Genomic DNA, 26,908 nt, shown 5'->3' with positions numbered 1-26,908 from the left:
CAAAGCATGTGACAATGCTGAGTGTGTGTGCGTGTGTTTTTAATGCACACAACCTGTACCTTATACACACATTTGACAAATTAGTATACAGGCTTATCAACTCATCAACCCTACAGGCAAACTAGATTTTCAATTTTGACCATGAAGTCAAAGAAACATGTCCAAAATGCTAGCTTCTTGCTGACCATTGGCTATGGTGCCCTTGCATATCTTCCTTCCTTGGCATGCTCTGCATCTGTGCTATAAGTCTTCTCCCAGGGAGATTGTGTTGGTGATTGAGAGGGGCATTATATGTATGAGAACCAAAAAGTATTTATGTGTGATAGAAGCCTTTTAACCCTCATAAGACCTAATCAAGCTTCCTTTCCCATCTGGTACAAACATTTTTAGGACTGGTGTGATATCCTTTCCATACTCTAATGTGCAAATGTCTTAAAAATAATAATCTTATCAAAAGATAATCAAAACTGTTTAAGAATGGAGTAAGTTTCTGCATAAAATGAGAAACTATTTGCTAAAGAATGAGCAATCTCCTTCCTCATGTACATTCAACAAATCCCAGTTTAATAATTAAAAAACAAATTTAACATGACAATTATAGAAAAAGTAACATATTAAATGATAATTTATTTAGTGAAAAATTTTACAGTCATTCCATTGCACAATACATTGTGCTAGAGTCATTTTGGAAGAATGTGCAGCATTCAGAAGTTACATATCATCATGCATTCATTCAGCAGCCTTTTATCAAAAGTGCATACAGAGACTCAGACAATTGCAAACTATTTCAACTATGATCTAGAGTGAATTTCCACACAATTTACTGTAAAATTTCTTCAGCTTTGGACAACTTGTCAAGGCAGACTGCATGCACATATTTAATAGTTATTTTCTTAAAAAGACAAGAAGTTAGAATATGAAAATATGTAAGCAGCATTCATGTAATACAGAATTCCTGAGAAATAGTATGTGCTATAAATATTTGAGAAATAACTTGTATTTATATGAAAACAAGATATAAAACACTTCTCTCAACTAGAGCAGTCATCAAAACTACCATACTATGAGGGGCTACTAATATTTTATTGTCAACAATGAAGGCATAGCTAGATTCTACTGTACTGTTCACAAAAGAAGCATTTCAGATAATTTTTTGTTTCTATAATTTTTCACATCTGTTTCAAAAATCTCAGGGGAGGCATTTTCTAAGTTAACATATTTTTATTAAAATATCTTTTTTTTTATATCAATCAATGTGATTTAAACCTTGATGGGGCTATATAAAAACTTGGAAAGAGAAGAATTCTCAAGTATACAGATATTATTATTTTTTTGCTCTACTGTAAGACAAATATCTCTGTCTTGTGTCCCTAATTTGGAAAAAGATATAAATGTTATGTAAATATCAGAATAGTTATACTTAGGATGTGTATATATTTAATTAACAAATAAAAAGAAACACGAATACTACAAAAATGGAGGAGTTTAAAACTTCCTTATATAGTAGAATTGTTATAATATGGAATGGAAGGGTCCTACCTGACAAGGATTTGTAAGGGAACTTAGTTCATATTTCATTTTATTGCAGTGCTGAACATTAAACTCAGGGCCTTATGCATGCTAAGCAAGTACTCTATCACTGAGCTGCATTCCCATCCTTTGTGACAGCATTTAATCTCAGGTTTTTCTCCTTGCTGAGAATCAGAAGGCAAGTAGGGGACTGAATATTTTTGACAAACACCATGAAAGAACCATAATCTATTCATTTTACTCTCAAGGGAAAGAAGGAAAAGTCAATAAAGTAATTTTAAGTATTAGAGTTATAAAAGTAGCTTTCAAGGAATTGAAACTATAATTTTCTGACTAAAGTAACAGTAGCATGTACAAAAAGTAACCTTATTTTTACATGTTTATTTGCCCTTTTAAATTTTGGAAATGACTGTGCTTTGCTTAATTGGATAAAAAGTAACTGAACAATTAATAACCATAATAATCATACATGTGTGTATGTCTGATTTCTCACCCTATTTCCAGGAGAGGAAAACCTTGGATTTCCTTGTTTTGCAAGGAAAAGTAACTTGGTTTTGCCGATACATTCCTCTATGTCAATCCCTGTCTTTCTTCTTATTCTGCCCTCATAGCTTATGCCTCCTCTGCACTTTCTCTTCTTGAATGCCCCATCATCCCTGCTCTATCAGTCCATGAACAGACAGAGTTAGCACTAATGTAAGAATTTCACAGCAAAGCAAAATGATGACTTTCACAATTAATTTGACTTTGTTTCTAGAGAGTTTTCAAAAATAAGCCAAATTATCCTATAAAAGAAATAACAGAAAACTCCCTTCAGTGATGAAAAGTAAAACTAAAAAAAAGACTTTATACAAATAATATAGATGTGCATACATGCATTATTTTCATTAGCTCCTAAGTAAGAGTGCACATTGTAGGAAAGGCTTTAATTGTTGCAGGGCATCTGACTTCAGATTTCCTGAATAAACATATTACGACAGCATAGCATGTAACTGGTCTTGGGGCTACGTAAACTGGAACTTGCATTGCATACTGTCAAGGTGCAAATGAACAAGGAAAATCAACATATTTACAGCATTTCAAGGTAATGTCTTTGAGACTTCTAATAACTCGGAGAGGAAGAAATGAAGTAAGCTAAAAACCAGCCTTCAGCAGTAAAAATATGGACTAGTCTTGTTCTAAATAATGCAAGAGAAGCCATTTGTATTTTGTAAGTTAAGTGGCTCTATTGGCACTTAGTATAAAAACCGTGCTGTCCAACTGGCTCTGCCAGTGATTAAACAGACTTGAGTGCAGCTGGTGCAATGAAATATTATTTCAATGTGTGGTGTTCTTTTTGGAATCTCAAATTTTTGGTTTGACTACTAAAGGTGATGTGCAACTCTTCAAACTGCATAGTCAATATAAAGCAGCATAAACTCCTTGTGGCACGGATCCATACTTTCACTAAGAGACATGGGCAATTCCTACCAACCGATAAGCTGAAGGGATATGGTGTTCTTGCACAAAGACAATAACTGAGTTAAGTCATTTCTTATAATCAACTCAAATGAAGTTTTCAAAGTGAAGTTAACATGTGAGTGAAGACCACATTATATTCTTAGTTATGCCTGGGTTGTGAGCATTTACACGGAAATCTGTCTCTAGAAACCTTACCACTATCCTTCTTATTACACTGCAGCTGATGGAAGGGGGAGGTCTTCAAACACACAGCTGCCTGAGGGCTTGTTCTGAGAATCAGTCTAACCTTTTTTTTTAAGATAATAAGTTATCTTTTCCTTCCCCAGATGCCTGGACATTCCAAATCCCAGATATTGCTGTGATACATTTCCAAGTAGTATATCCTATATATGGTTTGCCAAATGCACCTTCCTCTTACATCCCATCTACATTTCAAGCTGCCATCATTTTTTCACACTGATTGTACCACCCCTACTGGGTAACAGGCACGAACTAAGGCCATTCATGGTGAACAGGCTGACCACTTTTTCTCCGTTGTTGTTGTAAATGTTCTAGTTCTGCTTCATACATCATTTCTTGGACTAAATACTTCTCTCGTCGTATTCGTTCATGTAGGCCCTTTGGTACATCTGGAATCAGATATGCGATGAATGACTTAATCCCAAATACAAGGTGCTGCAAATTTAAGATCAGAGAGAACAATTTTCAAAGATCCTGAAATGCTAATTATAAAAGAGAGCAATCATGAAACAATGCTGCATTTGCCTTAAAATCAAGCATCACAACTTAGTATGTAAACATCTAGAGCATTAATATTTTCAAAAATTATATTGGCGATATTACCATTATTGTCTATTGCATTAGGATATGGAAAAAATGAAGAATTGAAGAATCGTTTCCTCTTTTTTGATATCACTTTATAAACACTGAATGAATTTTAAATTCATGTCAAAAGCTTTACATATTATGCAATACATATAATGCACATTATGGTGCACAATACTTTTAAGGCACAATGCTTATCATGCACCAATGAGAAAGATCGTATCTAGGAAAAATCCAAAAGCACACAAAACACAGTATGTATGTGATGCTGGGATTAGACTCAACCTTCAATACCTTCATTTTTTCAGAATTTTTATTCCATTAAGTTTATATACCGCTAAGAGTGCTGTAAAATATTTGATCTCTGTCACATAATTCTTCTATGATAAAATATATATTGTTTGTATTTTTAAACTAAATTGATAAAAGTATTTTTAAAAATAAGAACAAAGCTCAAAAGGCAGTGAGCTTGCTATTAGATGTGCAGATGTTGAATGAGGCTGCTCGATCTGAATTCTGACACTCAGTAGCTGTGTATCCTCAGGCAAATCACCTACATTCTGTGTCTCCTCCCTAAAGATGGTAATAAGAATGATGCTTCTTAAAAGCTGGCATAATGATACATACATGTGAAGGTCTTAAGGAAGTGCTTGAAACAATGCAAACTGTGCTCAAATATGACCTTCTACTACTATTACAAATGCATTCTTTTTTGAGAAAGGTACCTATGAGAAAGGGTAGATCTTTCAATTTTTCAGAAAGGAAAAAGAACAGTATGATACTGATAAGAGTTAGTATGGCTTGTGAAAAAGAACACCTTTATATAAAGGACTTTTAGTAGACAATCATCCCCTTATGTGGAAAGGAAGAATTCAAGGTACTTTTAGCTGGGCTTGCTATATGTGTCCCAAGAAATTCCATTGTAAAGTAGATCATAGTGAAGCAAATCATATTTCCTGATATACAATAATCAGGAGCTTCTTCCCTGACAATTCACATATGTGGTATTTACCAAAATATCTAGGAATACATCAGGATTATAGAAATACAAATTAAAGACGATTGTTGTAATTTAAATTAGTGACAGGGGTATTGTCCAAGTCCTATACGATGATAATAAATGACTCTATAAACTGACTCATATAGGTTCATGTGCAAGGATGATACAGCATTAAAAAGAAAATTTATTTTAAAAACTTTTGCTAGAATGTACTACCCAGATATCAAGAGATTCTTAGGTAAATAATAGTAGAAGAAATTTTTCTTAAACAGGTAAGAATTCATCTTATCAAACCTATAAGAAATATCATACTTTAAAAATTAGAAGCATTTTATTTGTGCTGGGAAGAAGGCATTGCTGCTCATATTTCTGCTGTCTGACATCATCTAATAATTCTAAATGATAAGTCAGGTAAAATTGAGTTATAAATTTTAAGAGAGACAAATCTGTCATTATTCGCAAATGGTATTATCATTTACAAAGGCAATTCAAAAGATGCATAAGAAACTATGTTCGTTTTGGAAAAATCATTAGCATTTCAGTACCCCATCAAAATTAAAGCAAGTCATGTAATGGAAGATAAGACATCACATTTTGTCACAATATAAATATCTAAAAGTGTATTGATGGGGTGTATTTGATCAAAGTACATTGTATGCATCTATGGAAATCTCACATTGAATCCTTTTACATAATTAATATATGCTAATAAAAACTGAGTAAAAAAATTTAAATTTAAAAAAGAGGGCAAAAAGAAGTGAAGCAAGAGAAGTTTAAAAGTTGATTACAGGGTAAAATAATAACTAGAACAAATTACATATTCACTGATGAAACTGTTCAGATTTTGTAAATAAATAAAAAATTCTCATGAGTTTGACAAATGTAATTCTAATTAAAAAACCTTTCCGTGATATTTAGAGGAATTTGAGAAATGGATTCCTAAATTTGTATGAGTGATTAACAACTCCAAATAGCTAAGAGAATTTTGAAAAATCAGAGTGATAAGCATACAGAATTTTTAAAAGTTTATTTCATGGAAGGCCATGTCACCTCCTGGGAAAGGAGCCCGGAAGGAAAACCTGGGGCTCCAGTGTGAGTGGGGGTCCTGTTCCTTTGTGTGCTCGGCCATGGAAGAGTTCTGTGAGCACGTCACTCAGCTCCTACAGCATATGCGTGGGCCTAGGGAGGAGGAGGAAAAGGAGGAGGACGATGACCCACTTGAGGAAGAAATCTCCTGCTTATGGCAAGAATGTGGCTTTTGCTCTCTGGACAGCTCTGCTGACCTCATCCGCCATGTCTACTTCCACTGCTACCACACCAAGCTGAAGCAGTGGGGGCTACAGGCCTTGCAAAGTCAGGCTGACCTAAGCTCCTGCATCCTGGACTTCCAGAGCCGGAATGTCATCCCTGACATCCCTGACCACTTCCTGTGTCTGTGGGAACACTGTGAGAGCTCCTTCGACAATCCCGAGTGGTTCTATCGGCACGTGGAAGCACACAGTCTGTGCTGTGAATACCAAACGGTCGGCAAGGACAACCGTGTGGTGCTGTGTGACTGGAAAGGCTGTACCTGCACCTTCAAGGACCGCTACAAGCTTCGAGAGCACCTCCGCAGCCACACCCAGGAGAAGGTGGTGGCCTGTCCCACCTGCGGGGGCATGTTTGCCAACAACACCAAGTTCTTTGATCCCATCCCATCCGGCGCCAGACCTCATTGGATCAGCAGCGTTTCCAGTGTTCTCACTGTTCCAAGAGATTTGCCACGGAGCGGCTACTGCGAGACCACATGCGCAATCATGTGAATCACTATAAATGCCCTCTGTGTGACATGACTTGCCCGCTGCCTTCCTCCCTACGTACGCAACCACATGCGTTTTCTCCACAGCGAGGACCGGCCCTTTAAATGTGACTGTTGTGACTACAGCTGCAAGAATCTGATTGACCTCCGGAAGCACCTGGCCACCCACAGCAAGGAGTCAGCCTACAGGTGTGATTTTGAAAACTGCAGCTTCAGTGCTCGGTCGATGAGCTCCATCAAGTTCCATTACCGCAAAGTGCATGAAGGAGACTCAGAGCCAAGGTACAAATGTCATGTGTGTGACAAATGTTTCACACGTGGCAACAACCTCACTGTGCACCTTCGCAAGAAGCACCAGTTCAAGTGGCCCTCAGGACATCCCCGTTTTCGGTACAAGGAGCATGAAGATGGCTACATGCGACTGCAACTGGTTCGCTATGAGAGTGTGGAGCTGACACAGCAGCTGCTGCGGCAGCCACAGGAGGGATCAGACCTGGGAGTGACACTGAATCAGAGCAGCCTGCAGGGCATCATTCTAGAAACAGTGCTGGGGGAACAAGGACCTGAGGAAGAGGTAGAAGAGGAGGATGAGGGTGCTGAGGGACCAGCCCTCTCAGCCTCTCAGGACAACCCCAGCCCTGTCATCCACATGGTGAATCAGACCAATGCCCAAGGCCAGAGAGAGATTGTCTACTATGTGCTGTCTGAAGCCCCAGGAGAGCCTCCCCCAGCCACTGAGGAGCCGGAGGTTCAGACTGTGTGAAGGCTGCAAAACCTGACCGTTCCTACCTCAGGCCTTGGGGCTTGAGCCAGGCAGGTGGCAGTGCCCCTAGTGGGCAGGCAGCCCTTGCCATTTGATGCCTTCAGGAGTGGTGCTGAGAGCAGTGTGGTCCCCTCTAACCCAAGCTTGCATCATTCTACACACTCTGAGAGCTTCCCTTTTTGCCACATTGGATTTTATGGGGATCCTGAATGTGTATTTTTGTTACAGGGTGCTGTTACCAAGCTTAAACATAACCCTCTTGACGTGCTAGACAGTGATTAAATAGTCAACTCACATTCATTCCCATCCTTAAGGGGTCTGTAGGTCCGGGGATGATGAGTGACTGGTCTCTACAAGGGCCCTTTCCACACACCAGCTAAGACATTGAGAATTAAGTGACCATTTCTCTCTTAAGGGTTTTTCTTACACCCTATGAACAATTGTGGTTATCCTCAGGGACAGGGTTGGAGGCACTGCGTGTGCGTGTGTGTGTGTGGTGTGTGTGTGTGTGTGTGTGTGTGTGTGTGTGTGTGTGTGTGTGAATTGTGTTTGGTAATAAAGAAACAGGGGTTGCAAGAGGTAGGAGAGAGACAGGGGAGGCATGGAAAGAGAAAAGCTGGTCAATAGGTACTAAGTTGTAGTTAGATAGGAAAGTAAGGTCTGGTTTGCTATATTGCCCAGTAGGATGACTACAGGAAATGATAATGTTCTATAATTTCAAAAATACTAGAAGAAAGAATTTCAATTGCTTTCACAAAGAAGTGATAATTGTTTGAAGAGACAGATATATTTAAATTGATTTGAATATTTCACAATGCACACATATCAATACATTATTGATATGCACACATATCAATACATTATATGATACCCATAAATATGTACATTTTATAAATAAATTAAAATTTTTAAAAGGTGAGGTGGTTGAAGGGGATAAGAATGAGTAACAGAGGGGTGAAAATGATCAGATATGTGTGTATGGAAATATAACAATGAAACTCCTTACTTTGAAAATTAATGTATGATAATGAAAATAATTTCACAAAAATAAAATAAGTATACCTAAGCCCACCTCCCAAAAATAAAGAAACATAAAAGCAAACATGTCTAGAATAAGATGGTGCTTACTTTACCAAACACTAAAACATATTACAAAGACAAAGAATTTAAATACAAAGGTAATATTGACCCAGGAACAGACAAATGGAATAATGTATCAGAATGAGGCCAAGGATACACCTATGAAGATATAAAAACTTGGAATATCACACAGTAGAATTACAAATCAGTGTAAATATTATATATATATTGCTTAGTAAAACAGCATTATAAAAATTATATGTAGAATAAGAATAATAAGCTTTTTCCTCAGACTGTATCTTAAATACAGGTAGACTTAGGATAAAGCTATAAAATTAACAGTAAAAAATGGATCTGAATATATTTTATTAAACTCCAGATGAGGAAAATTTCCTAAATAAGCTATTTAAAATAAAAATGAACCAAGAAGTTAAAACAATGATAGGACTAACTACATCAAAATTAAGCATTATTTGTGTATAGATAAAATTAATAGGTTATGTACAAGGAGAATATACTTTCTGTGTTTATAACTGGTGAAGGACGAATATATAATAATATATACAAGGAAATCTTGAAATTTGCTGGCAAATAAACTGAAAACTCAAACAGAACAGGACCAAGATTATACATTTTTATAAAAGGATACCAAAATGGCTTTCTAGTACTAAAAGTGATGGCTAATGTCACTTGTGAACAGATTAAAGTGATAAGAACAAGAAAAAAACAAAATATCATCTTTTATTCAGCTACAAAATTTTAGAAAGTCTGAAGAAAACTTACAGAAACAGGGGACCTCACCCACTGAGTGTAAACACGCTCATGGCTTTTGGAGATTAATTTGTCAGTACAAGGTAAAACTTTGTATGCAGTTTTACAACTAGTCCTATGCTACTAGAAACATATTAACATGTTAACATGGCAATATAGCTACAGTTATGAATGATAGATTTATCTGAGGTAGAGAGAATATCATTGGCCCAAATATCCTCAATGATATTTCATAATATTTAAATACCAGTATTCTCTATGTCTAGAAGAAATACTCTAAACACAGACAGATCCCATGAATATCTTTCTCCATAGATCTAAAAACAAAAGGTAAAATGAGTAAGAGAGAAAATAAGTCTTATTACACGATACAATTGAAGTAATTTTTGAAAACGAACATTCAAAATAATACTAACTATATATTTTATAGACAAATATGTCTATAAAATATTTCAAAGAAACATGTAGAAGAACCTACATTGAAGAAAAGAGAATGGTGCATTTGGGATTGGTGGTGATGGAATCAGTAATGAGGAATGAAGTAGAAAAAATAAGGAGGGACTTACATGGACCCATGATGATGTGTTGCTCTAAATTGTGGTATTGGATTAACTTTTTATACTTTTGGGAAAAAAGTGTGAATTTTAAAAAAAAAAGCATTGAAGTTAAAAAAAGACTTGACTGAATCATTAGATTAGAAGTAAGCTTTAAACTCTTACCTGTAATGAGGTAAGAAAGTCTCACTTCATCAGGAATCATTTTTATTGACTCAAAGTCATTATGTAAGAGAATTTCAACACTGGATAAGACTTTCAGTGGTAAGCATTTCATTTTCCAGATGAAGGACATTTCACTACAAAATTTGAAGCACTTTTTTGGAAATCAGTTGAAAAGTATAGTTGCCTTTAAAAAAGACTGTTCTTTTCCCCAAATCTGAGGTATGGTTATTTCTTTGGCTCCATAATTTTGGCCACAGAAAACATAGATTTATCATTCTTTCATTGATTTAGGGTTAACTCAGAGAGTAGATAGATACTCAATATATTCCAGTGTTCAGTTCTTCACTATATCAAGCTTTGTTACACAAGGCAATGATACTGTGTCTTTCCCTAAAGTTTCTTCACAAATATTATACTTTAATATTATTGCATGCCACCAATAGTCAAACTGTGTATTTTTAATAAAAAGTGTCAGGCATAGTTTATTGAATCATCCAATGTCCCTCAGTCAGATTTGTATGTGGTCAATTATATTTAGAGCAGATTTCTCAGAATTTCAAGTTTTCTACCCTGGTGAGTAGCTATGAATTCTTTTATTAGATTATGAAATGTATCTTTTAGTTTTTAAACTTGGTTACTAGGAAGCTGAAAGCTAGGACCATTAAGAATTTTCAGGTCAAGTGTGCAGTAATTTCTTTTACCCTGATTTTCTGGTGTAAATAGCCACTAACCCACACTCTTACATTATTCCTCTCTTGCCTTTTTGTACTTGTTATAATGATTTCATTGTATCTGAGCCATTTACTCAGACTTGTTTAAGTTCTTTCCTGGAAGTCAGTGAGGAACTAACTTCAAAGAGATTACTGATACATCAAGTAGGAAGGCATTCAGCCATAGTCAATTCTCTTCTCAGTTTATGACTAACCTCAAACACAATGATGAAGGCCAATCGAGCAGCGAGGATGTGCCAGTATTGTAAGGTGAACTCATAAGGTTTGGAACTCCAAGGGGGGCCTCTGTAGTCTCGATACCTGAAAGCCACAAAAACAAAGACTATGAAAAGTAAAAATCAAAAGGTAGACGTCTCAAATTTTCCTGATTTGCGAAAACTCCAAAATGAGTTCAAATGGGGCTCACTGACATGCAGAGGGGAGAAGACAGAATAGTGAAATCAAGTGGAAAATAAGTTACAAATAAGTACCTGCAGTAACCAGATTTTCCCATTCCAAGCTCGCTCAAGTCAAAGAAGGATAGGCTGTTGTTAACGTATCCCTTTAAGCAACTGAAAGAAAAGATTCAGAGATTCATAATTTCTGATTTATAAATGCTACTATTCCTTCTATTCTAACTTTGAAGTACTAGCAACTGAGCTCTCTTATTCCATATTCTAACTCTCAATACATCAGTAACTGCGCCTTGATGACACAGACTCTTGTCTTGACAATTCCTCCTTATGTATCTACTAGGCTTCTGCTAGTTACTGCCCATACCTTAAAATTTCATACATATGCTTTATAAATATACTTGCATTTAACACCATTTGAGTGATTAAAGTTAAGCAGTCCACCAATACATTTTATTCATTTGTTAACTAATTTATTGAGTTTACATTTATGTAGGACCTACAGTTTTAAAGATTCTTAATGCTTGACATTCAAAGTGAATGAAATAGGCAAAAATTCCAGTCCTTGTGGAGCTTGCATTTCTAGTCAGTGAGGGAGATAAAGTCACAATAGCATATTTAATAAGTAAATGGTATAGAATATTATGTGGTGATTAGTACTATGAATTAGAAAATAGAATAGTTCACCCAGATGGGTTATACTACATAACACTTCTGCAGTAACAAAAATCATGTACTTAAAGACATTGAAGATATACAAAAACAAGAACTAGAAAAAAGTTCCTGAAAACGAAATCCTTCATAGGTAAATTAATAGTCACCAATTCTTTCCCTTTTCCCTCTCCTGAAGACATTTGCTTGTAAAATTTAGGTGGAACATTGAAGATGGAGTTCAGCAGGTTAGAGAGTCTGTGCCAGGGCAAAGAGAAACCCACAAGCTTTGCCAACCAGATTGGGATGGGGTGACAGAATGGGGTTGAGAGAAACCCGAGGTACAGGGACATTTTGTTATTGGATTTTTGCTTATTTCCTGGGCAGCTCAAGAAGTTGTGAGTAAGAGATGGGGTAAACTTGAAATTTCCAAAATGCAGATCTCTTCCAGAGTCTCAAAGCACTGAAGAGATAAAATGCCTGTCTCCTGTTTAGAGGGGCATCTGCCACTAACACAGCCAGTTACCCTATTGAAGCCTTGTAGCTGCATGGAACATAAAGGTAAGTTTAAAACCTTCATAGGCCAGAAATGAATCTCATGATCAAGTGGTATTAACTTCTCCTATTTTACTACCATATAAAAAAACCTATCAACAAAATTCATCACATTAATACAACAAAAAGAGGAAATCATATTATTATATTAATAGGTTTTTTAAATCCCACCTCTTGAGAGGCTAAGGCAAAAGCAACATAAGTTTGAAGTTACATAGTGAGTTCAAGTTTACATAGTGAATTCAAGGCCAGTCTGAACGAGACCCTATTGAAAATTAAAAATTGATAAAATGTAACTGTCAATAATGACAAATACTACTAACAAGCAAAAGGCCTTGTAATATTTTAATCTGATAAAAAAGAATCTACATAAAAACCTGTAGTTATGCTGGACGTGGTGATATAGGCATGTAATCCCAGCTGCTTGGGAGGTGGGGTCAAGAGCATTGTAAATTAAAGGATAGCCTTGTTTAAAAAAAGGTAGTGAAATCTTGTCTCAAAAACAAAATTAAAACAAAAGGGCTGGGAGTGGAGCTCAAGTGGTAGAGCACTTGCCTGACATGCTGGGGTCCTGGGGTTTATTCTCCATAGTTAATGTCATATTTAATGGGGAAACGCTGAGCATCATAAATTGAACACTTCCTTCTTAAGTCAAGAACACTTCCATGTCCACCATTTCTGTTTAGCATAGTTTTTGTAAGTAGAAGAAAAATGTATAAATGAAATTGAAATAAGGAAATATATCTGTATTTCCTTAATCATACATAGCACAATTGTGTACATAGGAAACATAAAATTACAAATTATTTGAATAATGAGTGATTTCAACAAGGTCACCAGGTAGATACAGCAGCAACATAAAAAATTATTTTTACATAATTGCAGTAAATAAATAAGAAATTAAATTTAAATTGTTGGGTTTTTGTTTGGTTGGTTTTGGTGGGACTGGGGTTTGAATTCAGAGCTTCACTCTTGGACAGCTGGAGCTCTACTGCTTGAACCACACCTCCAATCCATCTTGCTCTTGCTATTTTTGAGATGGGATCTCATGAATTATTTGTTTTGGCTGCTCTCAAACCATGATCCTCCTTACCTTAGCTTCCCAAATAGCTAAGGTTACAGTAGTGAGCCACCAGTGCCTGGCTTAAACTACTATAGTTTATACTGATAAAATATCAAGTATCAGGGCATAAATCTAGAAAGATGAATAGAACACATGCTGTGGAGCCTCACAAAAACATTTCTCAGAGAATTCAATGAAGATTGAAGTAAATGGAGTCTGCATGTTCAAGGAGTGCTGTTAAAATGTAAATTCTCTCTAATTTTTTAACAAGTATCTGATACACTAACTATAACATTTATATGAAAATGAAAAGAATCTATGTGCGCAAAGTCAATGAGAACAGGAAAAAGTTTTGGTATTTGTGCCAGGAAAGACAAATGAATCCATGGAAAAGATGAGAGAATCCAAAAAAAGGTTCTCAAATACATATTCACCTGAATTACAGTAAAAATGCCACTGCAATCCAGTGATGAATCAAGTGATGAAAGAATTGTTTTTCAACAAATGATGCTGAGAAATTGAATATCCTTGAAGGAAACAGGGCAAACTCTGCCTGTCTTACCTCGTAAAGGACTAAAATAAAGAGAACTGGGATTACAGGGTTAGAATTTCAAATAGTGGGTTTAGGGCTAACCTTGTTAAGAAAGTAACAAACCAGGAAAGAGTGGAGGGAGACGGCCATAGAGATATCTGTGAGTAGAAAATTTTAAGCAAAGAAAGTAAAGTATTTAGCATGTACAAGGAAATGTGGAGGTCAGTATGGGTGAAATAAAGGGAGAGAAGGAGTGAATAGTAGGAAAAGACTTCAGTGCAGAAGGTTGCTGAGAATGGACTTAATGAAGATTTTGGCTCTTAGAGTGAAATAAGGAAACTATTGTGTTTTGAGCATCTGAATTTCATGATTGAACTTAATAGTCTTAATATTGAAGACTAATTCCAAAGATTTTGGCCAAAACCATTATTTCCCATGGAATTGTTATGGGGAAGACTAAACATTGAGCAGGTTCTAGGGGTGATTTGAAGTTTAAATTTTGATATGTTAAGCTTGAGATATCTAATAGAGGAATAAGAGTTGATACTAAGTAAACAGAAGAATGTTCATGTATGGAATTCAGGAGTGAGGTTAGATACATGAAATTGAATGAGAGTACCAAAGAAGTGAATCTAGATGAAGAAGAGAATCAGTCCATAGCTGAGCTTTCGAGGCACTCTAAAAATTAAGAAGCAGAAGGATGAGAACTAACAAATGTGACTAAGCCAGTTTGACTAACAGGGAAATAGTAATACAAAAAGTCAATGGCATTCTGGAAATCAAGTCAATAAAACACACAAAAGGAAGGGTCAATTGCCAGTGCTGATATTAGCTTGACTACTGTGAGAACTGAGAACTGACAAGTGAATTTGACCTTTCGGCAGAGTGGAGGAGCATAAGCCTTACTTGAAAGAATGTAAACAAGAAGAAGAGGAGGGGAAATGAGAGAAAGAGAAACAGTTCTAGGCACATCCAAAGACTTGTTGGAGTCAATGTTAAGTTTTACATAATACTATGTATTATATATATATATATATATATATATCTGTCATATAGACTAAAGACATAGGTTTAGAGAAACTAAGCAACTTTTTTATGCATATAATTCTCAAAATTTTTTATTTTAACATCCTTTTAAATTTTTTTAAAATATTGAAAACTTGAGAGAGTTTTTTTAATATGGGTTTATCTACTGATACCTTAACACATTAGAAATTAAAAACAAATTTAGAAATTATTTATTGATTCATTTGAAACTCACTATCTAAACCATTATAAATTAATATAAATGACAGCTTTTAAATAAAATAACTGTATGGTGTAATAGAAAATGGTGTGAATGGCATTGTTTTACATATTTCAAAATCCATTTAATTTCTGTTTTAAAAGAAGACAGATTGTCATATCTACTTCTATAGTAAGACTATTGCAATATGTTGCTTTAGTTGAAGTAAAAATAGAAAATCTGGCCTTACATAGATAAGTATTTGGAAAAACTACTATTTTAATATCATTGCAGATAATGGTGGATACTTTTCATGGATATTATATGTGTAGTAGTTCCTTAAATTTTAATTGCAATGTGGGATCTTAAACTATGTCAACGAGCTATCCATGCATTTACATTAAAATCTGTAGGTCTGTCCTATGTTTTCATCATCTTCTTATCAATACATTATTTTCTAACATCAAATACAGTAAGTTATTTGGAAAATATTTGTCCCTTGAATTATTCAGAACTTCCAAACATTGATATATTTTTACTATAAGCTATGAAGAAAATCAGAACTGTTAACACAGCCATTTGTTTTAAATAAAAAATATCTTTAACAACTGAGAAGCTTTCAAGCTGATAGATAAAAGTTATCCAAAATTCTTATTTTCACTTCAAAGTCTGAACTTTATCAATAGCAACAAATAATGTTAAATGTTTTCCCTAAAATGATAGAAGATTTTTATGCCACTTCTGTAAAAGAGTAGCTGCTAAATTCCCAAGTCTGAATAATCATAGTTTGTCAGTTTGTCTGGAAATCATTATTTCATATTGGAAGAAAATTTCTTAGTTTGTAACTCCAACAATCACACAGTACTTCTCTTTGAGACAAGCATCACACTTTGGTATGGAGAAATGCTCTTTTCACATTTCACACTTAGTTACAAGGACATTTATACAATAATAGAGATTTCATAAAATTAACAAGTCATAATGCTTCATCAAAGGTACTGTGGATTTCTTTACTGGTGTTTTTAAGGTGGTTAAATGGTGGGGTGGAATACAATCATTACTCCTGTTGTTTTGTGCCAATGCCTTGAGTTATTCAAAGGTACAGGAAACTATTCACCACTGCTTTGGTGCCAACAAATCAAATGCCAGTTAGCAAAAAGGGCAAATAATATTTTAGCACTATTATGAAAATAGTATTAATTTTGACCCCTGAAGGATATTTGCGCACTATATGTTTAGAACTACTGTCTTAAGACAAATAATTGTTTGAATATGGATTGAAGAACAGGTCTATAACATTCTAATTTTTGAATTATTAATCACACACTAGCTTCACTCCATTCCTTGTCTATCCCACACCCCATTATTTATCATTTCAACTACTCTCCTGCCAATATCCTCCTCTTCACTACCATCTTGTCCTTCTATTATGCTCTGAAAATTTCAATCTGAATAAATCTACTCTAATTCAGCTGCTAAGCATACTTGCAAACATATTAAACAACACACTGCTCCTTTGAATGTGTGGGGTCCACAAAACATAAGCCCTCCTTATCTTTGCTTGGAATTAGTCTACATTCCTAGTCACTGAAAAGGGAGGTGTCAGATACTCTGTGAAAGACATTCTGAAAAGTAAAGAGCAGATATTCAGCCAATCTCATTTTCACTCGCCACTAGGTGGCAATAAAGCTACTAGAGAATAATAGGTCTAAGGAATAATAGGTCTTAAGAAAAAGGGTTGCCAAAGCAGCCTATATGTTTCAAGTTCTTAAAAATCTGACCATTTGAATTAAGAAAAAAATGACCTTGGGGCTTTCACTATTAATATTGAAGCAACCTTGTTTATACAGTGCATTACAGATCATAAACCATTATGTCAGACACCCTTTCTTAATCACAAGGCCTATGAACACTTTCTTTTGCAAACCAACCAACTCAGAAAGATGTACATTTTAACAAAAGGAAAAGTTAGAAGTAGAACCCAAAGTGTCTAACTTCAAATCCCTTGAAGACTCCAAAATATAAAGTAAAATAATACATATATTATTATCTTTCCTTGAAGAATTGGGACAATTATGCTCAAAGGTATTTCTGTGTTCTGAGAAATATCAACTTATCAACAGAGTTAATGGTTAATTTCATCTTAAACCAAGGCTCATCCCTTTATGGTACACGAGGGGGATCCAGCTCAGCCACATGCAAGAAGCTACTGCTCCTGAAGGAAGGAGGAGTTTCTCTTATCACAACTCTTTCTTCTATCACCACTTTCACATTGGAAGCTAATCTCCAGCTACAATGCTTTAAGTGACTCCCCAGGCCTCTCTGATCTCCAAATCAGTGCCCTCTTGCATACTTCCTCATGCATTTCAATAAAGAAGATCTGAAGTAACACATTTCACTTAAAACACTGGTTCTAAACAAGAAGATTTTGTCCCCTAGGGGACATCTGGCAACGTCTGGAGACATTTTTGTCAGAACTTGGGGAATAAGGTGATTGTGTAAGTAGAGGCTGTATATGTTGCTAAGCAACTCACAATGAACAAAACAGTTCCTTTCCCTCCTCAAAAGAATTATCTGGTTCAAAATACCAATAGCATAGAGGTTATCTGGTTTAAATATCAATAATGTAGAGGTTGATGAACCCTGTTCTAAATCATGAATTCTCTGTATAGTTATCCTTATCTCAACTAGCAAAAAGTCTATGTCTTTCCTATTGTTTATATTCTCTCTTCAACAAAATTAGAGGTAGGGGCAGAACAGATTCTGCCTGGAAGTGAGGTGGGGGGTGGAGGGGAGAGGGAGGGGTAGGGGATAGAGGGGAGAAATGGCCAAAACAAAATGTACCCACATATGAATAAATGAATAAAACAAACAAACAAGCAAAAACACTCTGGTCCTAACATCATCTCTCAAATACACATAGAAACACTGTTCTCAAAAAGAATTCAACGTGACTGAAGCAGTTATAATGTAAGAAGGCCATGAGTTTGGGTTGTTTTTCACTTCTACAAAATTGGGTGTTACATTTTGTGAATGTTTTTTAAGTTTTTCAAATGTCATGGAAGAGAGTAGTAACTGGTTTTTGCTCTCATTAAAGTTTCTTTAAATCACAAAATAAATAAATTAATAAATTTTAACACAAAACATGCTAAACAAGTTGAGGGAATGATTTTTCTGCATCCTCAAGACCTGAGCTGTAAATTCTTTTTGAAAATCTCTAGGTTCAAGCTTGCAGTCTTTCATGTACTATATCTCATTTCAAACTATATTCATTCTCTTTAGTAATCTGATTAACTAGTGTAGGTTTCATTTGCCCCATCTGCACAGTGAGAAGATTGCATTGGATAATTTCTAAAGGTCTCTTTCAGTTCTAGAGCGTGACTTTCAAATACAGTGTAATGTTCTTACCATTTTGATACCAGTGATGCATTTCTAAGTAAAAACATAGACTTTAGGCTGTAAGAAAAAAAAAAAAACTTGCCTTTTAAATGTCACTTGATTTCATCTAACATTATAAAAGCACAGACTAAAAACCTTATTTTTAATGGTCACAGAACAAAACTTCTCAATGTTCCCATTTTAATTACAAACATAAAATATATCAGAAAAATCTGCAAATTTCAACCTTACTTTTCATTCTGTTCTTCATGATTTGCACAGGGACCGTATTTGTACTCATAGACAAAACGTGGGATGTAGTCAGATGTAATAGCAATTACGAAGGCATTGGTGATCACAGCCAATATACCAATTCCCTCAAGAATTCCAAGCCAGATACCTGGTGAGAGAAAGATCAACGAAAGTGAACAAAAACGAACGAGAAGAACAATCTTATTCTGGAAAGAATGTTCTATGGGTACCACAGTCACAGTTGCAGTCACTATTAACTTTTCTAACGTGGTATCTCATTCCAGGTGTTATATCTGTTGCATATACTTTTTCCACACAGGGAAGACAGACCTCCATTTAGAAGATTTGAAAATCAAAAAACTATCAAGACCTGGTTTGGTCTGTAATAATGAAACATAGCACGAGAGCTCAAGATACTTCCAAACTTAATATCCAAAATCTGCCAAGGCAATAAAAACAATAAATAAAATTCATCAAACTCTACATGGTTGTATAGATACTGAAATAACTGTATTAACTGTGGATTTTGTTTTCAATATTTGTCAAATATCTTTCCAAAGTAAAAATGTAAAAAACCCAGAACTAGTTTGATAGGCCAATCACTAATTGACATTTGGTCAATTTGGCACTACAGACATGCACAGAAAAGATGTTGAGGCTGCATATAGAATCGATACACTAGTGTTTATAGTCAAAATTGATGTTTCAACCAGGATTAAAGTTAGATTTTAAAATATTGATGAGAAAAAAGTCCTAGAAAAAATACTCAAAAATGCTAAAGATGATTGGATAGCACAGCAACTTTCTTCTTCCCCCACCCCTTGTTTTTGAAATCCTTTATACCTTCATTAAGTTGAAGTTCAGAAATAAAATTACAAAAGTAATTTTAAATTTTACCTAATGGGGAGATCATAAGAAATCAGAATTCAAAATAAAAGAAGCTGGAATTCATAAAAAACCACTACTTGAGTACATCAGAATAAACATTTATTTTTTTCAAAAATTTGACCTTCAATCAAAAGTAAATAGCCTGAGAGAAAATGTTTATTATATAAAGATCCTAAAACTTTAATAAGATAACTCAAGGGAAAAAAGAACAAAGAATACAAATGAGCACTTTGCTATGGAAATGAAAATAGCCAATAAATAAAGTTTTTAATAACTAACATTCAGAAAAATGTTCTTCAAAAATAAGTTTATTTAATTCAATAGATTGTCAAAGACTTGAAAACATTATAATATCTCGTGTTATTTAGGAATTGTAGAATTTAAAACTCTATATTTGTTGGAAAGATTTATTACAACTTCTCATTAGTTAGTTTGATACTTCTAAAATTAAAATATCTCTTTGTTTTAATCTAATAGGCCTACTTATTGGAATCTAAACTATAGATACCCTGCATGCACACACACATAAGGATATACAATGTTTATATTCATCTATATTTATGGATGTTAATTACTACTTATAGTAGTAAAATAAGTAAATGATTATATGAAATTCATCTTATATCTATTATATGAATATTATTAGTCTATTAAAATGAATAAGACTATTATACTTCATGGTGGATGATGTTCCTAAAGGAAAATGTGCAGAATCCTACAAAAGCACACAAATTTAGTTTTGTATATTTGTATGAGCAAGAAAAACACTAATGAAGAATATATGTTAAATTGATGGACTTATTACCTGAGATAAGACAGAAAACTAATAGGTGGAGGAAGGCTTATCACCTGTTTCTGTTTATACCTTTGTGTTATCTTGCTAAAGAAAATTCAAATCCAATAACGTTCAAAGAATAATATTAATATTAGTAATATATCCATGCTAATTAAGATTGCAACAGGAGTTTCTTCCCTTTCACTCATTTTCTAGCTTTTTAATGTACTTTCATTATTTTAATAATGACAGCAAAAAATTTGGCAAAGTTAAAAGACAGAAATAATTTTAGCTATTTCCAAAATGGAAACCAAAATAATAAGAACTCAAATTACATAGTATTGAATCTCTACAGATTAGTATATTTTAAATAGAATTTGCAGGAATATATAAATGATTAAAATTAAATGAACAGGTAACCTTGATGTATTAGTCAAAAAATAAAATTCTCAAAAAAGAAAAGGAAAACTGTGAAATTAGTTCAAATATACCTGGACTTGCTATTACAAAACTATATTTTATTAAAATAATGTGCAGAATAAGTATTCAGATTAATGGAGCAAATGGATTATAGAAATATGATAAAGTTTATATAGAATTCAGTAAAAGATAATAGAAATAATTCATATAAGTTCCAGACACCATTATTATTTAATAGCGTGGGGAAAAATAAACATTAGAAAAGAAAAAAGTTTAATCTCAATTTCATTAACAACAAATTGCAGACAGAGCCACAACTTAAATAAAATCTTAAAATGCCAACAAACAACAAATAAACTAAAACAGAATATCACAGACACATCAAAAAACCAAAATAAGAATGAAAATAATGGCTGAAAAATCATGAGTTATAAAGACTTTTCTAAGACTGCCATGATTGATAAAAACTAGAAGGAATGTGTCAATTTGATTGCACATGTTTTTAAATAGTATTTATTATAAAGTGAATAAATTAAGAAAAAAATGTGTGTACATATGTGTATATATATGTTATATATTTATTTAATATTTCCATTATGGAGGCAAAGATCTTCTAGAAAATATGTTGTCACATTGTATATCAGAAACTTAAGTGTACTTGCTGTTTGAACAGGAGTTCCATTCAAGGAATTTTTCTGGGGAAATAAAGTACGTATGGAGAAGTTCACTTTGGTGTTTATAATACTAAAATATGAGGCAATCTGAACACCTAGAGCACTGATTTTGAGAAATGTTATATGTATATATGAATTCTCTAAAGCAGTTGTATACAGTGAGACTAAGCTATAATTATTTACATGGACATACAGGTATAGGATATCCTTTTAATTTTAAAATGTTTATGAAATAACATGTTTAATATGAATCTACTCCTGAGTATTCATCTTATTCTTACAAGGTTATAAGGTTACAAGGGAGCCCTCACAATAGAAACCTACATGATGTTATGTAAGATCAAATCTGGTTGTGTTAGTCTGTGCTGCTGCAACAAAATACTCAAGACTGGGTAAGTTGTTAAGAATAGACATGTGTTTCTCACTCTTCTGTTGACTGGAAAGTCCAAGATCAAAACACCAGCAGATTCAAGCAGTGAGTGGTGCTTCCAGGATAATGACTTGTTGGATCCTTTATAGGAGACAGATGCAGTGCCTCCACCTAGCAGAAGGCAGAAGCACAAAAAAGGGGCAAAGACTGCTCACATGGGCTAGAGAAGAGAAGAGGACGAGCAGATTCCTTCAAGCCCTTTTATAAGGGCATTAAGCCCACCTATGAACACTCTGTCTTCATGACTTAATCACCTCTTAAATGTCGCACCTCTTAATACTATTACACTGGCAATTAGGTTTCAACATATGAATTACCATTGCATACACTTGGCATTAGTGATAGGAAAAAAAAATTTAATTGCCGAATTTTACCTATGTCAGTTGCTCGGGCTGGTAGAGGCCTCCGCCACTGCGTGACGAATTTGTATGCATCCAGTCTGATTTCAATGATATTGTTTAGCAAAGCCAAAAGAGGGGCCAGAGGAAAAGCCGCAACAAAGATAGTGGTAAAGCCGAATTGTAAAACTGTAAAAGGAAAGCATTAGAAAATTAATAATACAAACAGTATTATCATCAAGCTGGTGCCAAAATAATTGCTTTCAATGTCTCTACAAAGTAAATATGCTTATCTCATTTTACGGTTGTGGAAACTGTAGCTCCTATGTGTTAAGTAAACTTGCTCAATGGTACGTATGTTAAAAGCAGCATTCGAACTCAGATATGAATGGATTTAAGGTATGTGTGCTTTCCACTTCTATATGATATAGCATGAAAGAAGGGAAAGATGAAAAAGGACAAGGATGAGGGGGGAAGAGAGAGATGAAGAGAAAGATGAGAGAGAGGAAAAGGGAGAAGAAGACAGAACAAGGTGTGTATGTGTGTGGAGTGGGGAAACAGGCAAACAGAGGCCTTGAGGGACAATGCTTGGCTCTGGAAGGAATCTGCAATAATCTTACCTTCCCTTTTTATAGATAAGAACACTGAAGGTCAGAGAAAAGCAAATGCCAAAACTGGTGGAGTGGCTCAGGTAGAGTGCATGCCTACCAAGCATGAAGCCCTGAGTTCAAACTGCAGAACCCTTATTTTCTTAATATAAATAAACAATATTCTCAAAAAGGCTGACACTCAACCTGAATTTAAGGAAAATTTTATTGTGGAAAATAATTATTCCTTTCTTCCAGGGCCGGAAGAAATTCTTTCCTTACCCATTTCTAAGTACTCGTCCATCAGTCCGTGAATGTTCATGGGCTGCAGGTTCCAATCATTTTCCCACTGAGGTATGGAAGCGTCTTGTATTCCCCGTTTGATTTTGTGTCGTGACCACCAGTTCTGGATCAGCCTGCATGACAGAACAGACCAAGGGCTTGTGAGCTCTTTCCATTCAAGCATCTGGTGAACACATCATGTTTTACTAAGAAATGAGGAGACCAGCTACTCTTGGACTACATAATCATTCCTGGGAATTGGAGAAAGTTGACGGTGTCAACTTTTTACAACATTAAAAAAAAAAATTTAGGTCTCAACTTTAACAATTTTTTCAACAATTTTAAATGTTCAAATTTAAAAAAAATAAAACTTTGAAAAAAATTAGTAAAAGAGACTAGACCCTATCCTTCTAGAACTCCCCTAGACCTTATAAACATATTTATTAGGAATTCTTTGCCCACTCGCTAAGATGTAATGGTTGATATTGATTAGATAAGCACCTATTTTTATGATTCCTTTTCCCACCTCCATCTATAAAAACACTTAAATTCCTATGCTGCCTATTGTGATTAGGTCTGAACCCTTCATTGCTCATAAGTCAACATTTTTAGGGCTGTATTCTGTGAACTTGAGTACAATTATGCTTCACATAAAATAACTGAGCCCTAGATAAGTTTTGAAGAGACCTAGGCTCTAGTTACTATCTGAGATGCATTAGATGTGTGTGATTTTTGTTAAACACCACCTCTTTGATTTCATAAACATGAGATATTTGAATATTAGTGATTGTAATCTGCTCTACTGTAGTGAAAAGTATTTGCCCAGCAATGGATTCACTTATATGATTCTGTTTCTCAGAGCTGCAGAAGTAACAATGCTCTTTCTTTAGCCCAGGAATGGTCTTGAAATTATGTGAGTCAGAAACATCTTGGTATGTACACATTGTAGACTTCTGGATAATGAATTATTAAGAATTTGACAAAAACTACCTCTAGGATAATGTGAATCACAGAACTCAGTGAACAGTATCCAATGCTCAATTTTAATTAATCACAAACCTGGTTTGTGATTTAATTAATCACAAAACTTTAGGAACAGTTGGAAAAGCATCCATATCTAAACCAAAATAGCAGGCAGTGCTGTATTAAACAGGACATGGAGGGTACCTCTGGAGTCTCATGAAGATGAAAAAGGAAAATGGGTTGGAGGATGGAATTGAGGCAGGGCTGTTTGTTTCTACCTTATTTTGGGGGAGCATTGCTTATAGTTTTATTTGAAGAGAGAGATTTGTGGTTTAAAAGTTTGAAAACCACTGCTTTGATGACCGGTCCACTCCTGGTACTTGTTTTTCAACAAGGGCTTTGTCTAGGTGTTGAAAAAACATAGCAAGATATTGCTTGCCATGATATATAGTGTCATCACTACTTGATGCATATGATCCAGTTGACCCCATGAGCAAAGCCATGGTTAAAATGTGTGAAGTGCACAACGTACATGGAAATTCATGGACGAGAAAGACACATCGTTCTTAATATTATAGTGATCACAATACCATCCTGGTGGTGGTTATAAAATATCCACAGCATGTGAATACATACTTGACTCTGTGCTATGCACTTGATATCATATTTCCTCAGGTGCTTTCATATCCTATACCTATGTGTTAAAGTGCTGATCCAAGGACAGGAAAAAACAGAGTAAGTGGACTGGGCTCTCCAATCCTCCATTGCCATTCCTTTTTTCATTTGAGATTATCTTTAATCTGCTTTGAATATTGATGGTCTGTAAAATATCTCCACAAAAAAGTTGAGTCATTTAATAATCTTATTTTATAAATGAAAAGAATTCATTTATAAATGAAACAATTTTTAAACAAATTAGAAAGAAACAGAGAAGGAAATAAAATCAGGTTGGGTAATTCTGTATCCATGCTCTAAGACTTCTTCTAATTTAACCAATACTTTATGGCAGATTTCAGAGTTAATATCACTCTTTCAACCTCTGGTTTGTGCTCAGGAAGGTCCTAATTTATAGCCAACATGAAAAAAGAATCAAGGTAAAATTTAATGACTAAGCCTATGCTACTTAGATCATTGATCAGCTAATGGGTTCTTCCCCCATAGTCAGGAAATTACTCAAAATAGTCATATTTTTACTTCTGGTTGATTAGGTTCTAAAGCATCAATACTGGATTGTTTAAATAGCTTGTGCTTAAACTGCATTTTTAAATTGTTCATACATTTATTCATATGTGTATACATTTGATGGAAAATATTTTTATGTCTAAAAGTTGGCATTCAGCATCTCTGCCAGCTTTGTACAGTTGGTTAAAACTTATGGAAAAGGTCAAAATTAAAATACTATTTTTAAATTTTTATTTTATGGTTTTTACATTTATTTACATGCGCATACATTGTTTGGGCTCCTCCCGCACATGGCCCGCCCCCGCTTCTGGGCAGAAATTGTTCTGCTTTCTTATTCTCCGATTTTGTTGGAGAGAAAACATAAGAGATAATAAGAAAAACATAGTGTTTTTGCTATAGTTTGAGGTAAAGATAGCTGTACAGAGAGATTCCTAGTGTTGTTACCATGCATATGTGTATTACAATCCATATTGGTTTATCTCTACCAGACCTCTTTACTACTTTCTAGTCCCCTTCCCATAGTGGACTTTGCCAGTTTAAGATTACTATATTCACTTCTATGCAGTGAGCACATCAATCACATTCCAGTTTTAAGTTTCCTTCCTTTTCCCTATTTAAAGATTTTTGGGGGTGAGTAGGAAAGAGTGCTCATAGAGTGTACCAAACTTCATCTCACCCAAAATTTTATCTTTCATGTATTCTTCTAGAAGGGATGAAGGCTCTCTTTATTTAACAATAATATAACACGCTTGGTCTGCTGGTAGTCAAAATCCCAGAAAACTATTTTCATCCTCAAGAACCTGTATTGTTAGCATTTTAAAAATCCAGCAAGTGTCCTGATGTGTTGAACACATCTACATCTATCATTTTCTTTAATCACTTCAGCTGTTCTGAGGTAGATCTAACTGTTGGTATCTTCTTAGGCATATGAAAACTGAGGCTCAAAATGTTTAACTTACACGGAGTCACATATTCAGTAAGGAGCAGAGTGGGAATACAACCCTCATCTGTGTGATCACCAACGCTGAATTCTTAATCAGTAGTCACAACATGTCTGTTTTCTTCTTTGCAGCTATATATAAGGAAAGTTTAAAAATAATATACTCACGGGTATCCCAGTTCCATGAAGTTGTTCCATATTTGCTTCAAAAACATGATAACACCCATCTGGAGACAGAGGTCTATCAAACAGCCACTAGGATGACACTGAAATAAAACATTAAGAGCAATAATGTTCTTTTTTTTTTTTTTCTCAGCTGGCTGAGAGATTCTTACCTATAAATTTTATAGTAAATTCTAAACCTGGGTTATACTATATCCTATCCAACCCTGACCAGTCCCAACCCTGCTTAGTTTCCAGGATGGGTTACACACTATCTGTCTCATGCATTAAAAAGAAAGAAAGAAAGAAGTACTATGTATGAGGACATTTGGTGGGGAATTTTTCAGTAAATATGATGGAATTCTGATAAGAATTATAGGTGTAATAAGAAATCTGTCTTTTAATGAGTACTTACTGTTTGGAAAACTCTGGTTAGGCATTATCAAATTAGCAAAGCTATGGAATACTATATATCTATTAACAATCAGGCAACAGACAAATAATTCTCTTGAAGGAGGACTCTGGTCACTGGATCTATTGT

The 26,908-nt window shown here is 34.7% G+C and overlaps 1 protein-coding gene and 1 pseudogene across 2 annotated transcripts in view; one reads left to right on the top strand and one right to left on the bottom strand.

The window, feature by feature from the left end:
• Positions 1-607: 607 nt before the first annotated feature.
• Ano3 (anoctamin 3) overlaps positions 608-26,908 on the bottom strand; it is a 286,849-nt gene continuing 260,548 nt past the window's right edge. For both annotated transcript variants that reach the window (XM_074043012.1, XM_074043020.1), the window contains 7 exons: positions 26,374-26,471; positions 23,121-23,254; positions 22,288-22,440; positions 18,727-18,874; positions 11,149-11,229; positions 10,873-10,978; positions 608-3,666 (listed from right to left, as the gene is read on the bottom strand). In XM_074043012.1, coding sequence (XP_073899113.1) covers positions 3,484-3,666; positions 10,873-10,978; positions 11,149-11,229; positions 18,727-18,874; positions 22,288-22,440; positions 23,121-23,254; positions 26,374-26,471 — 903 coding nt within the window. In that variant the 3' untranslated portion in view covers positions 608-3,483. The remainder of the gene's footprint in view (positions 3,667-10,872; positions 10,979-11,148; positions 11,230-18,726; positions 18,875-22,287; positions 22,441-23,120; positions 23,255-26,373; positions 26,472-26,908) is intronic.
• LOC109679398 (histone H4 transcription factor pseudogene) lies at positions 4,229-7,878 on the top strand (annotated as a pseudogene).

Source organism: Castor canadensis, chromosome 1 (genome assembly GCF_047511655.1).
Source record: "Castor canadensis chromosome 1, mCasCan1.hap1v2, whole genome shotgun sequence".
Lineage (NCBI taxonomy): Eukaryota > Metazoa > Chordata > Mammalia > Rodentia > Castoridae > Castor > Castor canadensis.
Note: the sequence above shows the minus strand (reverse complement) of the source record. Positions and strands in the feature narration are given on the sequence as shown.